General features: G+C 50.8%; 1 protein-coding gene across 5 annotated transcripts in view; it reads right to left on the reverse strand.

The window, feature by feature from the left end:
- Positions 1–13,115, reverse strand: part of IGSF9B (immunoglobulin superfamily member 9B) — a 112,896-nt gene that overhangs the window by 60,545 nt on the left and 39,236 nt on the right. For all 5 annotated transcript variants that reach the window (XM_048827335.2, XM_075122265.1, XM_075122266.1 and 2 more), the window contains exons 5-8: positions 10,013–10,130; positions 5,713–5,854; positions 5,217–5,362; positions 10–152 (exon numbers count right to left, since the gene is read on the reverse strand). In XM_048827335.2, the coding sequence (XP_048683292.1) occupies positions 10–152; positions 5,217–5,362; positions 5,713–5,854; positions 10,013–10,130 (549 nt within the window). The remainder of the gene's footprint in view (positions 1–9; positions 153–5,216; positions 5,363–5,712; positions 5,855–10,012; positions 10,131–13,115) is intronic.

The raw sequence follows: 13,115 nt of genomic DNA on the forward strand, positions 1-13,115 counted from the left end.
CAACTTTACCTTTTCGACTCGCAGGGGGCGTCCGTCTTTGTTCCACTTGACGAAGGTGACCGGCGGTTCCGCCTCCACCGGACAGCGGATGTAGCCGTGTATCCCAATGGGAACATACAGGATGGGTGGCATGTTCACCACACGGGCGGGATCTGGGTGGAGGAGTAGGAAGTTATTTTGAATAATCTTGCCCTTCGTTTCCCGCCTAACCGCTGCTCACGAGCCGCATGCAGCTCTTTTACAGTTCAAGTGAAGCTCGCAGAGCCCCCCATTCTCCGCCTACCAGACTTGGGGGTGGGAAGGAGCACAGGGCTTCTGCCCTCCAACAGGGTGGTGGGCCTAGGGGCTTCTGCCAGAGAGGACTAGTGCCTGCTGGGGGGTAGGGCACACAATGTAAAGGTTCGGCCCACCCCAGTGGCTTGAGTCACTTACCCTTAGCAGCCCCTCCTTGCAACTCCCTGGTGTTCACTCCCCATGGAGAGGCAGCAGCAAACAGCTGGGAGAGGCTGCTGCTTTAGCTCTGCAGGGAGACGGAGCAGCTCTCCCTGCAGCTCCCAGCTGTCGGCCACTGCTTCTCCCCATGGCCGCAGCTCCCAGCGGCTGACATGCAGGGAGGGGACCCAGCGGCACCATGTAACCAAGCAGGGCCAGCAAACCGCAGCAAAAATCTGTAGCGGCATTCCTTCCTTCCCCCGCACATCATCTCTGGCTTCTGCCCAGCAGAGAGGGAGGTGCACAGGGTGCACCTCCCGCAGGGCTGCAACCCCAAGCCTCAGCAGGCACACCCCAGTTCTCGAACTATTGAAGACTGTCGTATGCGGCTCAGAGGATCAGTAATTTTGGGCACCCCACTATATGCTCGTCACTGTACCTTGGTTTGGAAGGGTCAAGGTCATTGTTATGAGTTCCAAGCCTAAATGCTAACTCTGCAGCATCCATTACCCTCTGGCCCTGGAAGACCATTATCCTTATAGTTCCATTATCCTCTCCGAATCCATTAAAAATATTTAGAATTTCTATTAAGCTTTACCTACTCAAAGCATTTCACTTCGACCTCCCTACCTGAAGCTGCAGGCCCATGTACAATTATCGTTAAAAGAAAAAAAATATACGTGCAACATAATTACAAGTGTCCTCCCGGCACCATTACAACACTCCCTCTCCTGCAAAACCTAAGCTCCTTCTCACTCAACCTCAACCCCTCAGGCTCTGCAACTCAGTACACTGTTGGATCGAGGAAGCGGAGCAAGCCCTAGCATCAAGGGTACTCCCCAGAGAACACAAGGAGGTAAACACACACAGAGCACAGTAGCAGCATGGGTAATCCAGCTAGAGGTGGCATGCAAAGGAAACACCACAAAACAAAGACAATCCTGGGTTATGCCCTGTTTTGCTTCTGCATGTCAAATCACAGCAACAATTAATTCAAAGCCAACGGCTAGCTAGTGACTCCAATATTTTAACAGAGGTGGTGAGGCAAGCTGGGAGCCACAGGTTGTCAAACCCCCGTTTCTGCCCACCATATTGAAGGGATAGGTATTTACACCATTCATTTCACAGATCCACAAAACCCATGCAACTTGGAAATAGCTCGTGAAGAAAATACACAAGGGTTGAAAGAGCGTGAACCACTGGGGAAGGAAGAGAAAAAAGGGCAACAGCCAGGAGGCCCCTATTTGAGGGAGTAAAGAGAGGGGCAAGATCGGAGAGCTCCTCAATTGAAAGCACCTGGAAGGAAAAGGCGTTCCCCTTGAAAAGGTGATATAGCCAAGGGAACAAACACAGTTTCCCAACATCAAATTACAATCCCCAGGTGCTACTTAGCTACATGCAACTCCCACCCACAGTATATGCATATGAAAAGAGGGAATATCATTTCCCCTCCCCCTCCCTTCTCCTTTTGCTGGTCTAGCAATCCAATCACTTGCTTAATTTCCAGTTCCTCCCCTGCCCCCCAAACATTACATAGAGAGGAAAAAAGTCTTAGAGGGTGTCAGTAATTTCCCAAGACAAGCACAAAGTGGTGGGACTACCCTGCCATTGTCAGGGACTGGGGGAAGGCAGGAAAGCTTCATTCTAAGATTGATGGGAACATGAACAAGTCAATGGGAAAGAATGAATCCTTGCTAGTTGGGTTTTGGGGCGGGGTTTGTTAGTTTCCTTCCTTCCCCATCTCCAGATTTGATGGCCAGCTAGAGGGGAAAAACAAAAAACGAGAGAACTGCAGAGATATTAAAGGCTGGAAACTGAATTATTAAAATCCATACAAGAATCTTACATTATTGCTTTTTGGCTGTGTCCTGGGGCCATTCGGTACTGATATTTGCAGGAATCTGGGTGCACATATGTGAAGCAGGGGAACATGGGGCTGCTGAAGGTGTTTTTATTCCACAGGCTCACTATCTGACATTTTTAAATCCAATCACTCCCTCCAAACTGCTAATATCCAGCCAGGAGTTACCAAGGTCACGTGACTGTGGTAGCAGCATGGTAACCCAGATTAGAAAGTAGTTCATCATATGCAACTTGCTTTATTTCCACCTAGTTTAACATCATGTCTTAGGAAATGTAATCAACAAGACTGGACAGCTCCAGGGATCAGTAGTGGCCTACAGAGCCTTTCACTTCCAGGTCACTGGCTGAAATCCAGCCAGGTTCAGTAACAACCAAAAGCTGTTCCCATCGAACAGCTGCAACAGTGGCTTGTGTGAAACAAGTCAGTGGTTTCAGTCCAGAGTCTAACAGAGAAGTGACCACCAGGATAATTGCCCACCCACGCCTCTTGTTGAGGAATCTTGGCAGAGAGGCTAAGGACTTAATGGGCCCTGGAGACCAAATTCCCCACCTACTCTCCCCGCCAATCTTAAAGTTGATCCTTCCAGATGAGAGATGAAGCTCCCTGACTGAACAGCGTATGGGAAGTTTGTGCTGACACTGCTCCAGAACTGCTAGGTAAGGAGGGAGAAAGGATTGCATTCTCCAAGGCCACCGATCTGGCACCTTTCACCAGCGCTAAATTTACTTCCAAAAAATAGTTCTCTTTCAGTGGAAGAAAGTTGACCCATGTGAAAATGAGGCGCTCTAGCTCACAGAGCATTAGCAAAGATCCCAGAACAAGGATAAAAGCACAGGTGTTTATTCCAACCAAGGAACTGGATTATTGTGAAGGGACGCCAAGCAGGCCTTGGAGCTTTAAATGACAAGGTATAAAAAGCCCTCTCCGCATCTCCAGGACCCAGGCGAAAGAAAAAAGGTGTGCAAACCCCACCTTTGTATGCCTGCTCTCCAGGGCGGCTTCTGATGGTTATGAGCCTTGCAGTGAGGTTTGGATCAGTGGCAGGACAAATTTGATGGTGTGAAGCAGTATACCTTCCCAAAAGCTGAGGTCCACCCAGATGCCTCTGTAAGCAGTCCCTAAACTTGCATCCTTTTGAACAGGGCATTTCCTGGGGACAGTTCCCTGGCTCTGGACTTTGCTTCTCTGTGATTTCATACAAGAGAAGGAACTGGCTTCTTAGGTCTCTCAGCTCCTTAATGCACGTTTACTAATTATCAATCCATAGCCTGAGTCTATTGGCCTTCAAGAGAAAGCCTAAGGCCCATTGGTTTGTTCAGACTTTTGCCTCCCCTTATAAAATCAAATGCTATAGTCTTTTATAGAAACAGGCCAAATCAACTCAAAAGAACCTAGCTCTTCTACAGCACTTTTCATCAGTGCATCTGAAAACAGTTCACACAAGAGGTCAGTATCACTCGCCCCATTTTACTAACGGGGAAACTGAGGTATAGAGTGGAGAACTGACTTGCCCAAGATCACCGAGCATGCCAGGGCCAAACTGGGAATAGCATGCAGGTCTCCTGAGTACCAGGCCAGTGCTTCATCCACTAGGCCACACTGCCTCCAGCATCACTCTTGTAAGCAACAGTCATTTGGACCCTTACCACAGAAAGCTGTAGGAGGGGAGGCATGCTAAATGTGAAGACATTGGGAATAACATTCCTTTCAGAGTCCATCTCTCTTCAATTTATTTAGATCAGTTACTGCTTTGTATTTAATGTTTTCAGGATGCCAACACACCCGGAAGACAAGGCAGCATTAACAGGTTTTTATAATTATGCATAAAAATATAAGCGTGCACACACACACACACAGTCACGGCCCTACTTCCCACACAGAACAAGCCGGAATACAACTGATAATCAAGACACACTATTATTAGCGTTCACAGCCATCAGCAGCCTAGTCCGATATTCTGGCTGGCATTCAAAAGGCTGGAGAGTTTGGAACCAATAGTAATCTTTGCACCCAGACACATTAAAAAGGAGCACAATCCCATCTATCAGTCTTAGGCATTTCAGTAAGGCCCATCACCATCATATCTGACCACAGTGAATTAGATCTACACAGCATTGCCCAGGACAGACATTCGCAGTGGTTCTACACACTCTCTCTCTCCCCGCCCACAGATAGCAACATCCCAGACCACAGCTAGCCTGTACAAGGTGCAATCATTTATGCCAGCACAGAGTGGGTGCAATCTCTAACTTCCTGATCGAATACTATTTTACCCGCACTTTGCAGTGCAGTAAGTGCCGGGACAAGAGGCAGGGCTGTGGTGAATCCGGGTCCGAGGACCCTGCATGGAAGGTTTGGGGTATTTTTTATGTGAGCGTATGCTAGCATTTCCTTACCTTTGGTTAGGGTGCGAAAACTTTGGAATAAAGACGGGTCAAATGTTATGCTTCAGGGCGGGCAGGGACAGGGTGTTTTGAAAACGTCTTCCACATTGTGGATGCTAACAGGCGACGGGCACCTAGGCAAGGAAAGAATCCTACCCACCCTGCATGGCATCAAGCTGTTAGCTGGGAGCAGGGTATTCATCTTCCTCTGAAATATCAGCTACTGACAGCATACTGTACTTGATGCATCAACTGTCTGATTCATTATGGCAAATGCCAGGTACCATTGCATTAAACAAAGTAATGAACCCACACACTACACCAGCCAGCCTAGTCTCATCAGACCCAATAATCTAGTGAGATTTTATTCCCCTCCACCTCACTCCATATGTTGCTGTCACGTCACAGTAACCCTAAAGGTTACACTGGGCCTCTAGGCAGGATTGGGACAATGACATGATCGAAGCCATCTTCTTCCCATGGCAGGTATGGTCCTTAGATCCTGCAGGCCTCCCTGCCCCACCATCTCCACTCACACTGCACTGTCAGGTAGGCGGAGGCCGATGGTGAGCGGCCAAGGCTGTTGCTAGGAATGCAAGTGTATTTCCCAGCATCGTCTGGTTTGACACGGAAGATGATCAGCGTCCCATCAATCAGGATCCGGACCCTCAGTTTCAGGTCACTGCAGGGGGTGAGAGAACAGAAGGGAAAAGATGGGTAAAAGGGCGGGGAGAGAACTGGAATGAGGAGTCAGCACAGAGTTTCCCCTCTTCCAGGGAAGGGAGCGGCTCTCCGAGCTGGCCGCAGGGAGCTGTCAGGGCAACCCCAAGGGCAGCAGAGCTGCCTGGATGGGTGCACTAACCCAGGGTGGGGGCCAGAGGCGCAGTGCTGGGAGAGTATCCCGATTCCCTGTGGGACTGAGGGGATCTCTGGAACAGCAGACCCCTTCCTTTACTGAGAGACAGAGAGAACGGCTCTGCAACGAGAGGTGCTCCTCCCAGCATGGACCATGGGGCCGAGAGCCGAGCTTACTTCTTGAAGTAGACGTTCTCCTCCTCCCAGTACCAGGTGTAGGTCATGTTCCCTGGATATGCCTCGGCCTGGCAGGTGAACAGGGCATCCTGGGAGATGTTGACGGTGATGTTCTCTGGAGGGGAAACGATGAATGGGGGTCCTGAGGAAGAGCACGAGAAAACCAGTTACCTCAGCCGCTGAAAAGCTCCGGCCATAAACAGCCTCTCAGGGAAGAGGGAGCATCTCTTCCCCCTAGCACACAAGGTCCAGACACCTGTAAGCATCTCCATGCATTCAGTTGGCCTGGCTCCCACAAGACTGGCCTTCAACCCAGAGCCTCTACCAAAACACAACTAGCTCTTCGCACTGGGGCAATTCTGATAAGCCAAGGCCCTCTGGGAGAGAGGGATTAATGGGTGCCCAGCACTACCCTAGCAGAGGGCTTTGTCCGTTTAAGGCACACAGGGAGTGCTGTAAGAGGATCATGCAGGCGCAGCAAAAAGGGGAGTAGTGGGGACCAGAACAGCGTTAGACTCCAGAGCAGCATAAGCGCCGACCTTGGTCTAGATGGGAAGACAGAGCTTCCAGCTAGCTAGTCTCCAGCGTCCTTCCCTCAAACTCCCCCCGCAAAGGGCAGTTTTAATCAGTCCCACAGGGAGAGCTCAGTGCATGAAACAGATGCTCAATATTCAGTCTCTAAGATCCCCCTCGGCAGGGGAGAGGGGAAGGAATGGAAGAAAGGAGAGGGGATGGGGGAGGGCAGCAGGGAATACAGTCTGCTTAACAAAGCACCCTCTGCCAATGTCATCCAGGCTGGCACCCATCCTGCTGCTGTCACCAGGCCAACCACACTAACACAACACGCACGGCACCCTCCGTTAACCTCTCCATTCACTGAGCTCACCCCGGAGCTGTCTCCTCTCCTTCACCCTCTTTCCAGGAATCAGCACAGTGGTTTTTAACACCATCTGTGGTGAGAGACGGTTACTCAGTAGTGAGGTCCAGGAATCAGGGCTCCTGGGTTTTATCGCAGCTATGGTAACATGTGCTCTTTAGAGGTTAAAGCAAGGAAGACTGGGAGTCAAGTTTCCTAGGTTCATTTCCAGCTTTGCCACTGGCTTCCTAGTTGACCTTGGGCAAGTCACTTCATCTCAGATTCCTTCCTCCACTCCGTCTATGCTGGAAGGAAACAAAACAACCAGATACACAAACTTGTCCCTGTCTATGGCAGCTAACATTTCCTAACAGGAGGCATTTGCCCAGCGTCGACATGGCCCATGGGTAAAACAACAGGAGGGCAGGAGCAACCTGCCAGGAATGCTATGTGGATTAAGAAGAAAGAAGAAAAGGAGGACTTGTGGCACCTTAGAGACTAACCAATTTATTTGAGCATAAGCTTTCGGAAGCTACAGCTCACTTCATCGGATGCATCCGATGAAGTGAGCTGTAGCTCACGAAAGCTTATGCTCAAATAAATTGGTTAGTCTCCAAGGTGCCACAAGTCCTCCTTTTCTTTTTGCGAATACAGACTAACACGGCTGTTACTCTGAAACCTATGTGGATTAGTCAGTTAATGTCTGCAAAGTGCTTTGACATGGGAAAGAGCGTAAAAGTGCAGAGCACTATTAAGTGCTTCAATAGGTGTGAAATGCTAAGCTCCCTTATCTTGCGGCAGAAATTGACCAAGTAAAAGATTTATAGAGGGAGAGGAAGCAGGGCTGCAAGGAAGACGAGACCCAGTAGGTGTCATCTTTATTCTGTACAGCATTTTCTGGTGTTTTGCAAGTCTTCCCACACTTCTTAAAAAATCATCAGAGCCTCTCTGTTAATCGGAACAGCCGCTTAATCCAAGAGACAGGCCATTCCCTGGGGTGCCCCAATTAAGCGGATTTTGCTTTAGTATACATGGGATGCAGAACCATTAGGTGCTAACACAGCAGATGTATGTCCTGAATTCTCACACATGCGTACAGTCTGAAAGGGGCTCTGGGCTCCTCTGGGGTGACAGCCCGACACTGTTTATTAATAAAAAGGGGTATAGACCCATCAGAGAAGGGATGACTGTGGAGTCCCACAATGCCACATCCCCACAGACAGGGATTCGCAGACTGAAACAGGGGGCTCGCAAACATTTTCATCTTGTGGATCACAGCTTAAGGGAGATTGTCTAGTGGATGTCTGAGCCATGCCTCTATGTGGGAGTGGCTCATCTCGCTCCCTGGCGATCACGTGGCATCCCTGTGGCAATTGTTTCTGGAAACCAAATATTTATGCATCTTTAGCTTCTTCTAATGCAATTTTAACAGCTGCGAATGAGAAGCCAGCACCACGTGACCAGCTGGCTCATCACAGACCCCCAGCAAATGCTCCATAGACCACACTATCAGCAGAGCTAATCCAGACAGCAGCATGAATCCACTGTCACGCTTGGAAGCCTGACTGACCTAACATAAGGCTCTGCATGTTACACAAAGGTTTAAAGGGAAAGTGGTGGGCACTGCTTGCTCCCCCATAAACGATGGGGTTTTAGATGCTTTATGGTACAATTAGAGCTATTTCACATTCCCCATCAAAAAAAATAACTCCCCCCTTTAAATAAAGCCAAATCACAGATGAAGAGCTGCAGGTGTGTCATGCAACGTCTGGACAAGTTGCCACCAAAACGAATATTTGTGGGAGAGTCCTGACTTGGACACCATCAAACCTGGTAGAATCAGTTTTGGATCATGCTGACTACGCTTCTTAGGACATTTCTTTCCTCATCTCCTCCTCCACCACATTACATTTCTCAGCCATAGGCCTGAAAGCAGTTTAGAAAATCAGGCAAGTATCGTTATCCCCATTTCTAAGCAGGGAAACTGAGGCACAGGGAGGGGCTGTGACCTTCCCAAGATCACACAGGGTGTCAGTGAAAGAACCAGAAGCACAGTCTCCTGGTGCTCAGCCTGGCACCTTATCCACTTCAACACACCACCTCCCAAAAGGGTTTGGGGCAGATGCAGTATCGTGCTCTGCCACAGAACCGCCCTCTCTAAGCACAGTATAGTTCAGAGGACGTCTACTGAGCAAAGGGAGGGAAGACATGGGTATATGCAACCTCAGACAATCAGCATGAGACATGTCCCTCGAGGCCCAGGACAGGTCCTGCTGCCGCTATTCTCCTGCGTATATTGTAGGATGGTGCGACAGCCCTCAGGTCGCATTCCTTGCTTTGGTCAGTAGAGCTGGCAGCCTGTAATGTTATTTAAACATCTGGGGTTTGGGCTTCATTTCCTAGTTTATTTATTGATGGCATTTTTAATGGACAGTTGGGAGGAGGCCACGTCTCTCTTGCAAGAGGCTGCATGGGTCGGACAACGGGCCAAGTCAGTCCCTACACCAGAGCTGCATACTCCCCTCACAGCCCTTGAGCGGAAGATGCTACATACACTACTCCCTGAGTGCACCAGGCTGGATGACACATGCCTTATTTTATACAGGCCTAGACAACAGAGAAGGGGCTATCATTTATCAGGTGTATGTACCACACCTAGCGCAACGAGGCCCAAGCTGTCTGAGGAATACAAGTGCTTAATAATATAGTGGATTGCATAGGATGATGGATGATCAATAATAATAATACCTAAGCTCTTATATAGCACTTTTCCCCAGTAGAGCTCAAAACATTTGGCATTTCCATGGAGTTTTAAGCTTCGGATCTCTAAGCGCTTTACAAACATTAAGCTTCACAACCCCAGTGAGAGGTAAAAACTCCCCGTTTCATAGACAGCGAAGCTGAGAGAGAGCACGACTCGCACTTGTGAGTGAGTCAGCAACAGAACCTGGACTAAAACCCAGAAGTCCTGACTCCCAATCCCCTGCTCTAACCACTAGCTCATGCTGCTGTACATTGGATCACGTGGAATACCCCTAAAAGACTGATGCAAAGCCAAGAACAAAGCCCTGCTTTCCTGCTGGCTGCTATAGTCCTCTTCAGCCTCGAGGGGGGAAGAAAAAAAAAAGAAAGAAAAAAAAGAGTCGCGTGCTGCCACCAGAATCTCTCTCTGTATCAGCAACAGGCAGCTGAACGCGATCATTTCCCCCCACCGCATATACGAGCAATGCTGATGGATGGGCTTTCCCTGGCAGCATATGACTGGCTGGTTTAAACTCCCATTATTCCTGCAGCCAGTCAGTAACCGACAAGGCTCTCCAGTGCCAATTCTAAGGGCTCTCCATTCTCTGCCCAGCTGTCTGGAGACGCCCTCATTGCAAAGCTAAGCATGGTTGTAGCACGGCGCTGGGAATCCCACAAGGAGCTTCCCATGAGAGGAATTACCTTGTACGAGCAGGCGAGTGGTGTGCACAGCCTCCCCTTGGATGCTGTAAGCCCGGCAGGTGTACGCGCCTCTGTCTTCCCGACTGACGGACACGACAGTCAGACTCCCATCGCTCACCTGGACCAAGAACAAGGGAGACACGTCAGCACACATGAGCACTCATGCTAAAGCCCACTCACAGCATCCACCTCATACCCCCATCCTAGAGCCTCAACGGTGCGCTAATCCACATGGTCACCCACGCCCCTGCACACACTCACTGTTGGCTGTTCAGAATTCTCTCTCTTGAATTTCCCTGCCTTCAGCAATGCACAGGTGAGGAGAGGTTGCAGGAGGCCAGGACTGAGTAAGGTCTGGGCTAAGGTCCATTGATAGATCAGTATGGGGGGACCAAAGCTATCTGCATGGCAGGCTCCCCTCTCCCTAGGCCATTAGAAGAGCTGATCTCACCATTGCCTTGCACATGTTCAGAGCAGGTTTTCTGACCCCATGGCACTGAGTCCTTCCCATCTGCCAAGCCAACGTCATGCTGTCGCAGCGATGAGTTAGAGGCCTGCGCTGAAGTGGTGCCCCTGGCTGAGGACATCGTCAGCTCGAACGCTTCCGTCGGCCTTTCCATCCGGATACCCGGAAAGCACTTCACAAAGGGGGCCTACTCATTACCCCCGTGGCACTGCTAGGGAAACTGAGGCCCAGTGACTTGCTCAAGGTCACACAGTGATGCAGACCGAACTGGGAACACGGCCTGACTCCCAGCCCCCTTCCCTAACCAGGGGGCCATACTGTCTCCCAGGAAGGCTGGCCTCTCACTCATTCCCAGAAGTGATCTCCTTAAGGCAAGGCTTAAGGATTGGCAGGATTGCATTGGCAGGGCGGAACTGAGGAAAAGCCTGCCTAGTCCTGCCCCCATGGATTAACAGGACATCTGTCTCCAGGGCCATCAATGGGGTACCTTTCACTAGTCCTTAAGGGGCCAAGCTCTCCGCAGGTGTAACTCCACTGACTCCATTGCAGAGAATTTGGACCAACAAGTCCATTACTTTAGCTTACAGCAACTCGAGTCCCTGTGTAGAAGAGTCACAGACTCCTTCCCTGGCAGGGCTGAGACAAAAGACCGAGACATCGTCATTCGCGGCTGCTGCTTGGCGCTCACCACCACCAACTACATTCTCCCCGGTTTATGCAGCAGCTTCTTTCCCTGCCTTTCTTCCTCCTCCTCACCTCCCTGTCAGCAGTGGGGGCTGCTCAACCCCTGCAGCGATCCACGTCCATTATCACTGGCAGGTGAGAGATTGCCTAGCGAGGAACTGCCTGCACTCAGCAGGGGAGGAGATGTGTAATGGTCATCCCCTACCATCCCCATTTCACCTTCCCCCCTCCCTTGTTCCTCTAGGCTGGCACATTAGCAGAAACCTGTCCCACAGGGGCTGTGGTGCAATTGACAGTGTTGTACAGAGCCATTATCAAACCTGCTCAATTTCCCCATCATCTGCTTAGCCTGGCTGGGCTCCTGCCTCTGATGGCAGCAAGGGCTGGAGAGGTGGGGGAAGGGCACAGCTCCTCACTCCAGGTACTGGGCAAGAAGCAGATGAAGGATATAGCTTCTGCTATGCAGAAGGATGGGAGGGAAGCAACCCCAAGGGATCACACCCCCTGCCGCACAGCAAGAGCCTCACCCCACTGCCATCTGCCCCTCCACCCCCCCAACACTCACTCTGCCTCATCCTTCTATTTCAATTAGTAACAAATTATTCCTAATGACTCTCATTAGTGCCTGCGCTGATTCCAATGCTTGATTTGCCAATTACAGCTGTATGGAATCCCTGGCTGAGCTGAGGATCAGAGGCTTCCAAGGACACCCAGAGGATCTCTTAGGGGCTGGGACTGACACTGTTGACCCTGTTCAGTCAGGGGAACCCCAGTGCAGCAATCCTCAAGTGAATGCACCCGCCAGCACTCCCCTCCCCACAACACCCCCCCCACACACACACACACACACACCCATCCCTCCCTAATGGAACCATTTCCAGCACTGGCAATGAGAGTAAGAAAACTCATGCAGAATCCACAGCCTATATGAGCCAGATCTGCTCCCTCTGAACCCAAGGGCTTGGCCCGTGCCTCTCTCCGTGACCGTAACACAGTAACAGTGTCCAGGGCTGGGACAGGCCGAGCAACGCCTCACAGCTGGGTTTCAGGCAGGGGCTGTGGTGTCCACAGCTGCAGTTCAGGACAGCCCGTCCCTTCCCTTGGGGCAGGTTCGGATGGGACCTGCAGCTCCTGCCAGCAAGGCCTGTGCATCCCTACATGTAGGTAGGGACCACTAAGCCCAGGAAGGACAAGTCACCAAGCAGGACCAATGGGTACAGAGAGGGGACGGGATGAAGCAATGTAGTCAAGGCCACGGGGCAGGAATAGTGCCCCCAGCATGGGGCGGATGAGCAGGGGGAGGCAAGCTGAGGACTCATTGACTGTTACTCTACGTTTCCAAACACTCTGGATTTCAAACCCACATTTTACAGAGAACTGGAAGACAAAAAGGGGCGGGGAGGAGACTGAGGAAACCGAACAGATGGACGTGTGGAGATGCACAAATAGATGGCTAGATCAAGCATTTGCCTGGTCCCAGCCAGTTCCTCCCGTCCAGATAAAGTAAGGGTGAAGGGCTTGGCTCCCCTCCCTCCCATACCAGGCTGTAATTCCAGGGAGTTACTCCTGATTCACACCAGAGGAAAGCAAGTGAAGAATCAGGAGTTTCTAGTGACTGAGGGCTTTCAAAGCCGCTTCTCAGAACCTCCTGTGATCCCATCCTGGGGGAAGGAAACCCGAGCAGCTCCCACTGGCTGCATTCAGGAAGGCACCTCATCAGCAGAGAAAACCTTCTTCTCAGATAGGCACAGGAAGCTCTCTGGGGGCCTGGTACCTTCGCATGGGTTAAGTGCAGCCGGAAGGAAGATGGAATAGAACAGAGATAGGGGAGGAGGGTAGGAAAAGAAGATTGGAAAAGCAGTTGCCAGTAGGGCAACCAGGCATAGTGGGCTCCAGGCACAACCGCTGCTCCCCAACCTTCATGGCCGTGGCAGGCCGGAGGGCGGATGATCA

The sequence above is a fragment of the Caretta caretta genome, chromosome 22 (genome assembly GCF_965140235.1).
Source record: "Caretta caretta isolate rCarCar2 chromosome 22, rCarCar1.hap1, whole genome shotgun sequence".
NCBI classification, from domain to species: domain Eukaryota; kingdom Metazoa; phylum Chordata; order Testudines; family Cheloniidae; genus Caretta; species Caretta caretta.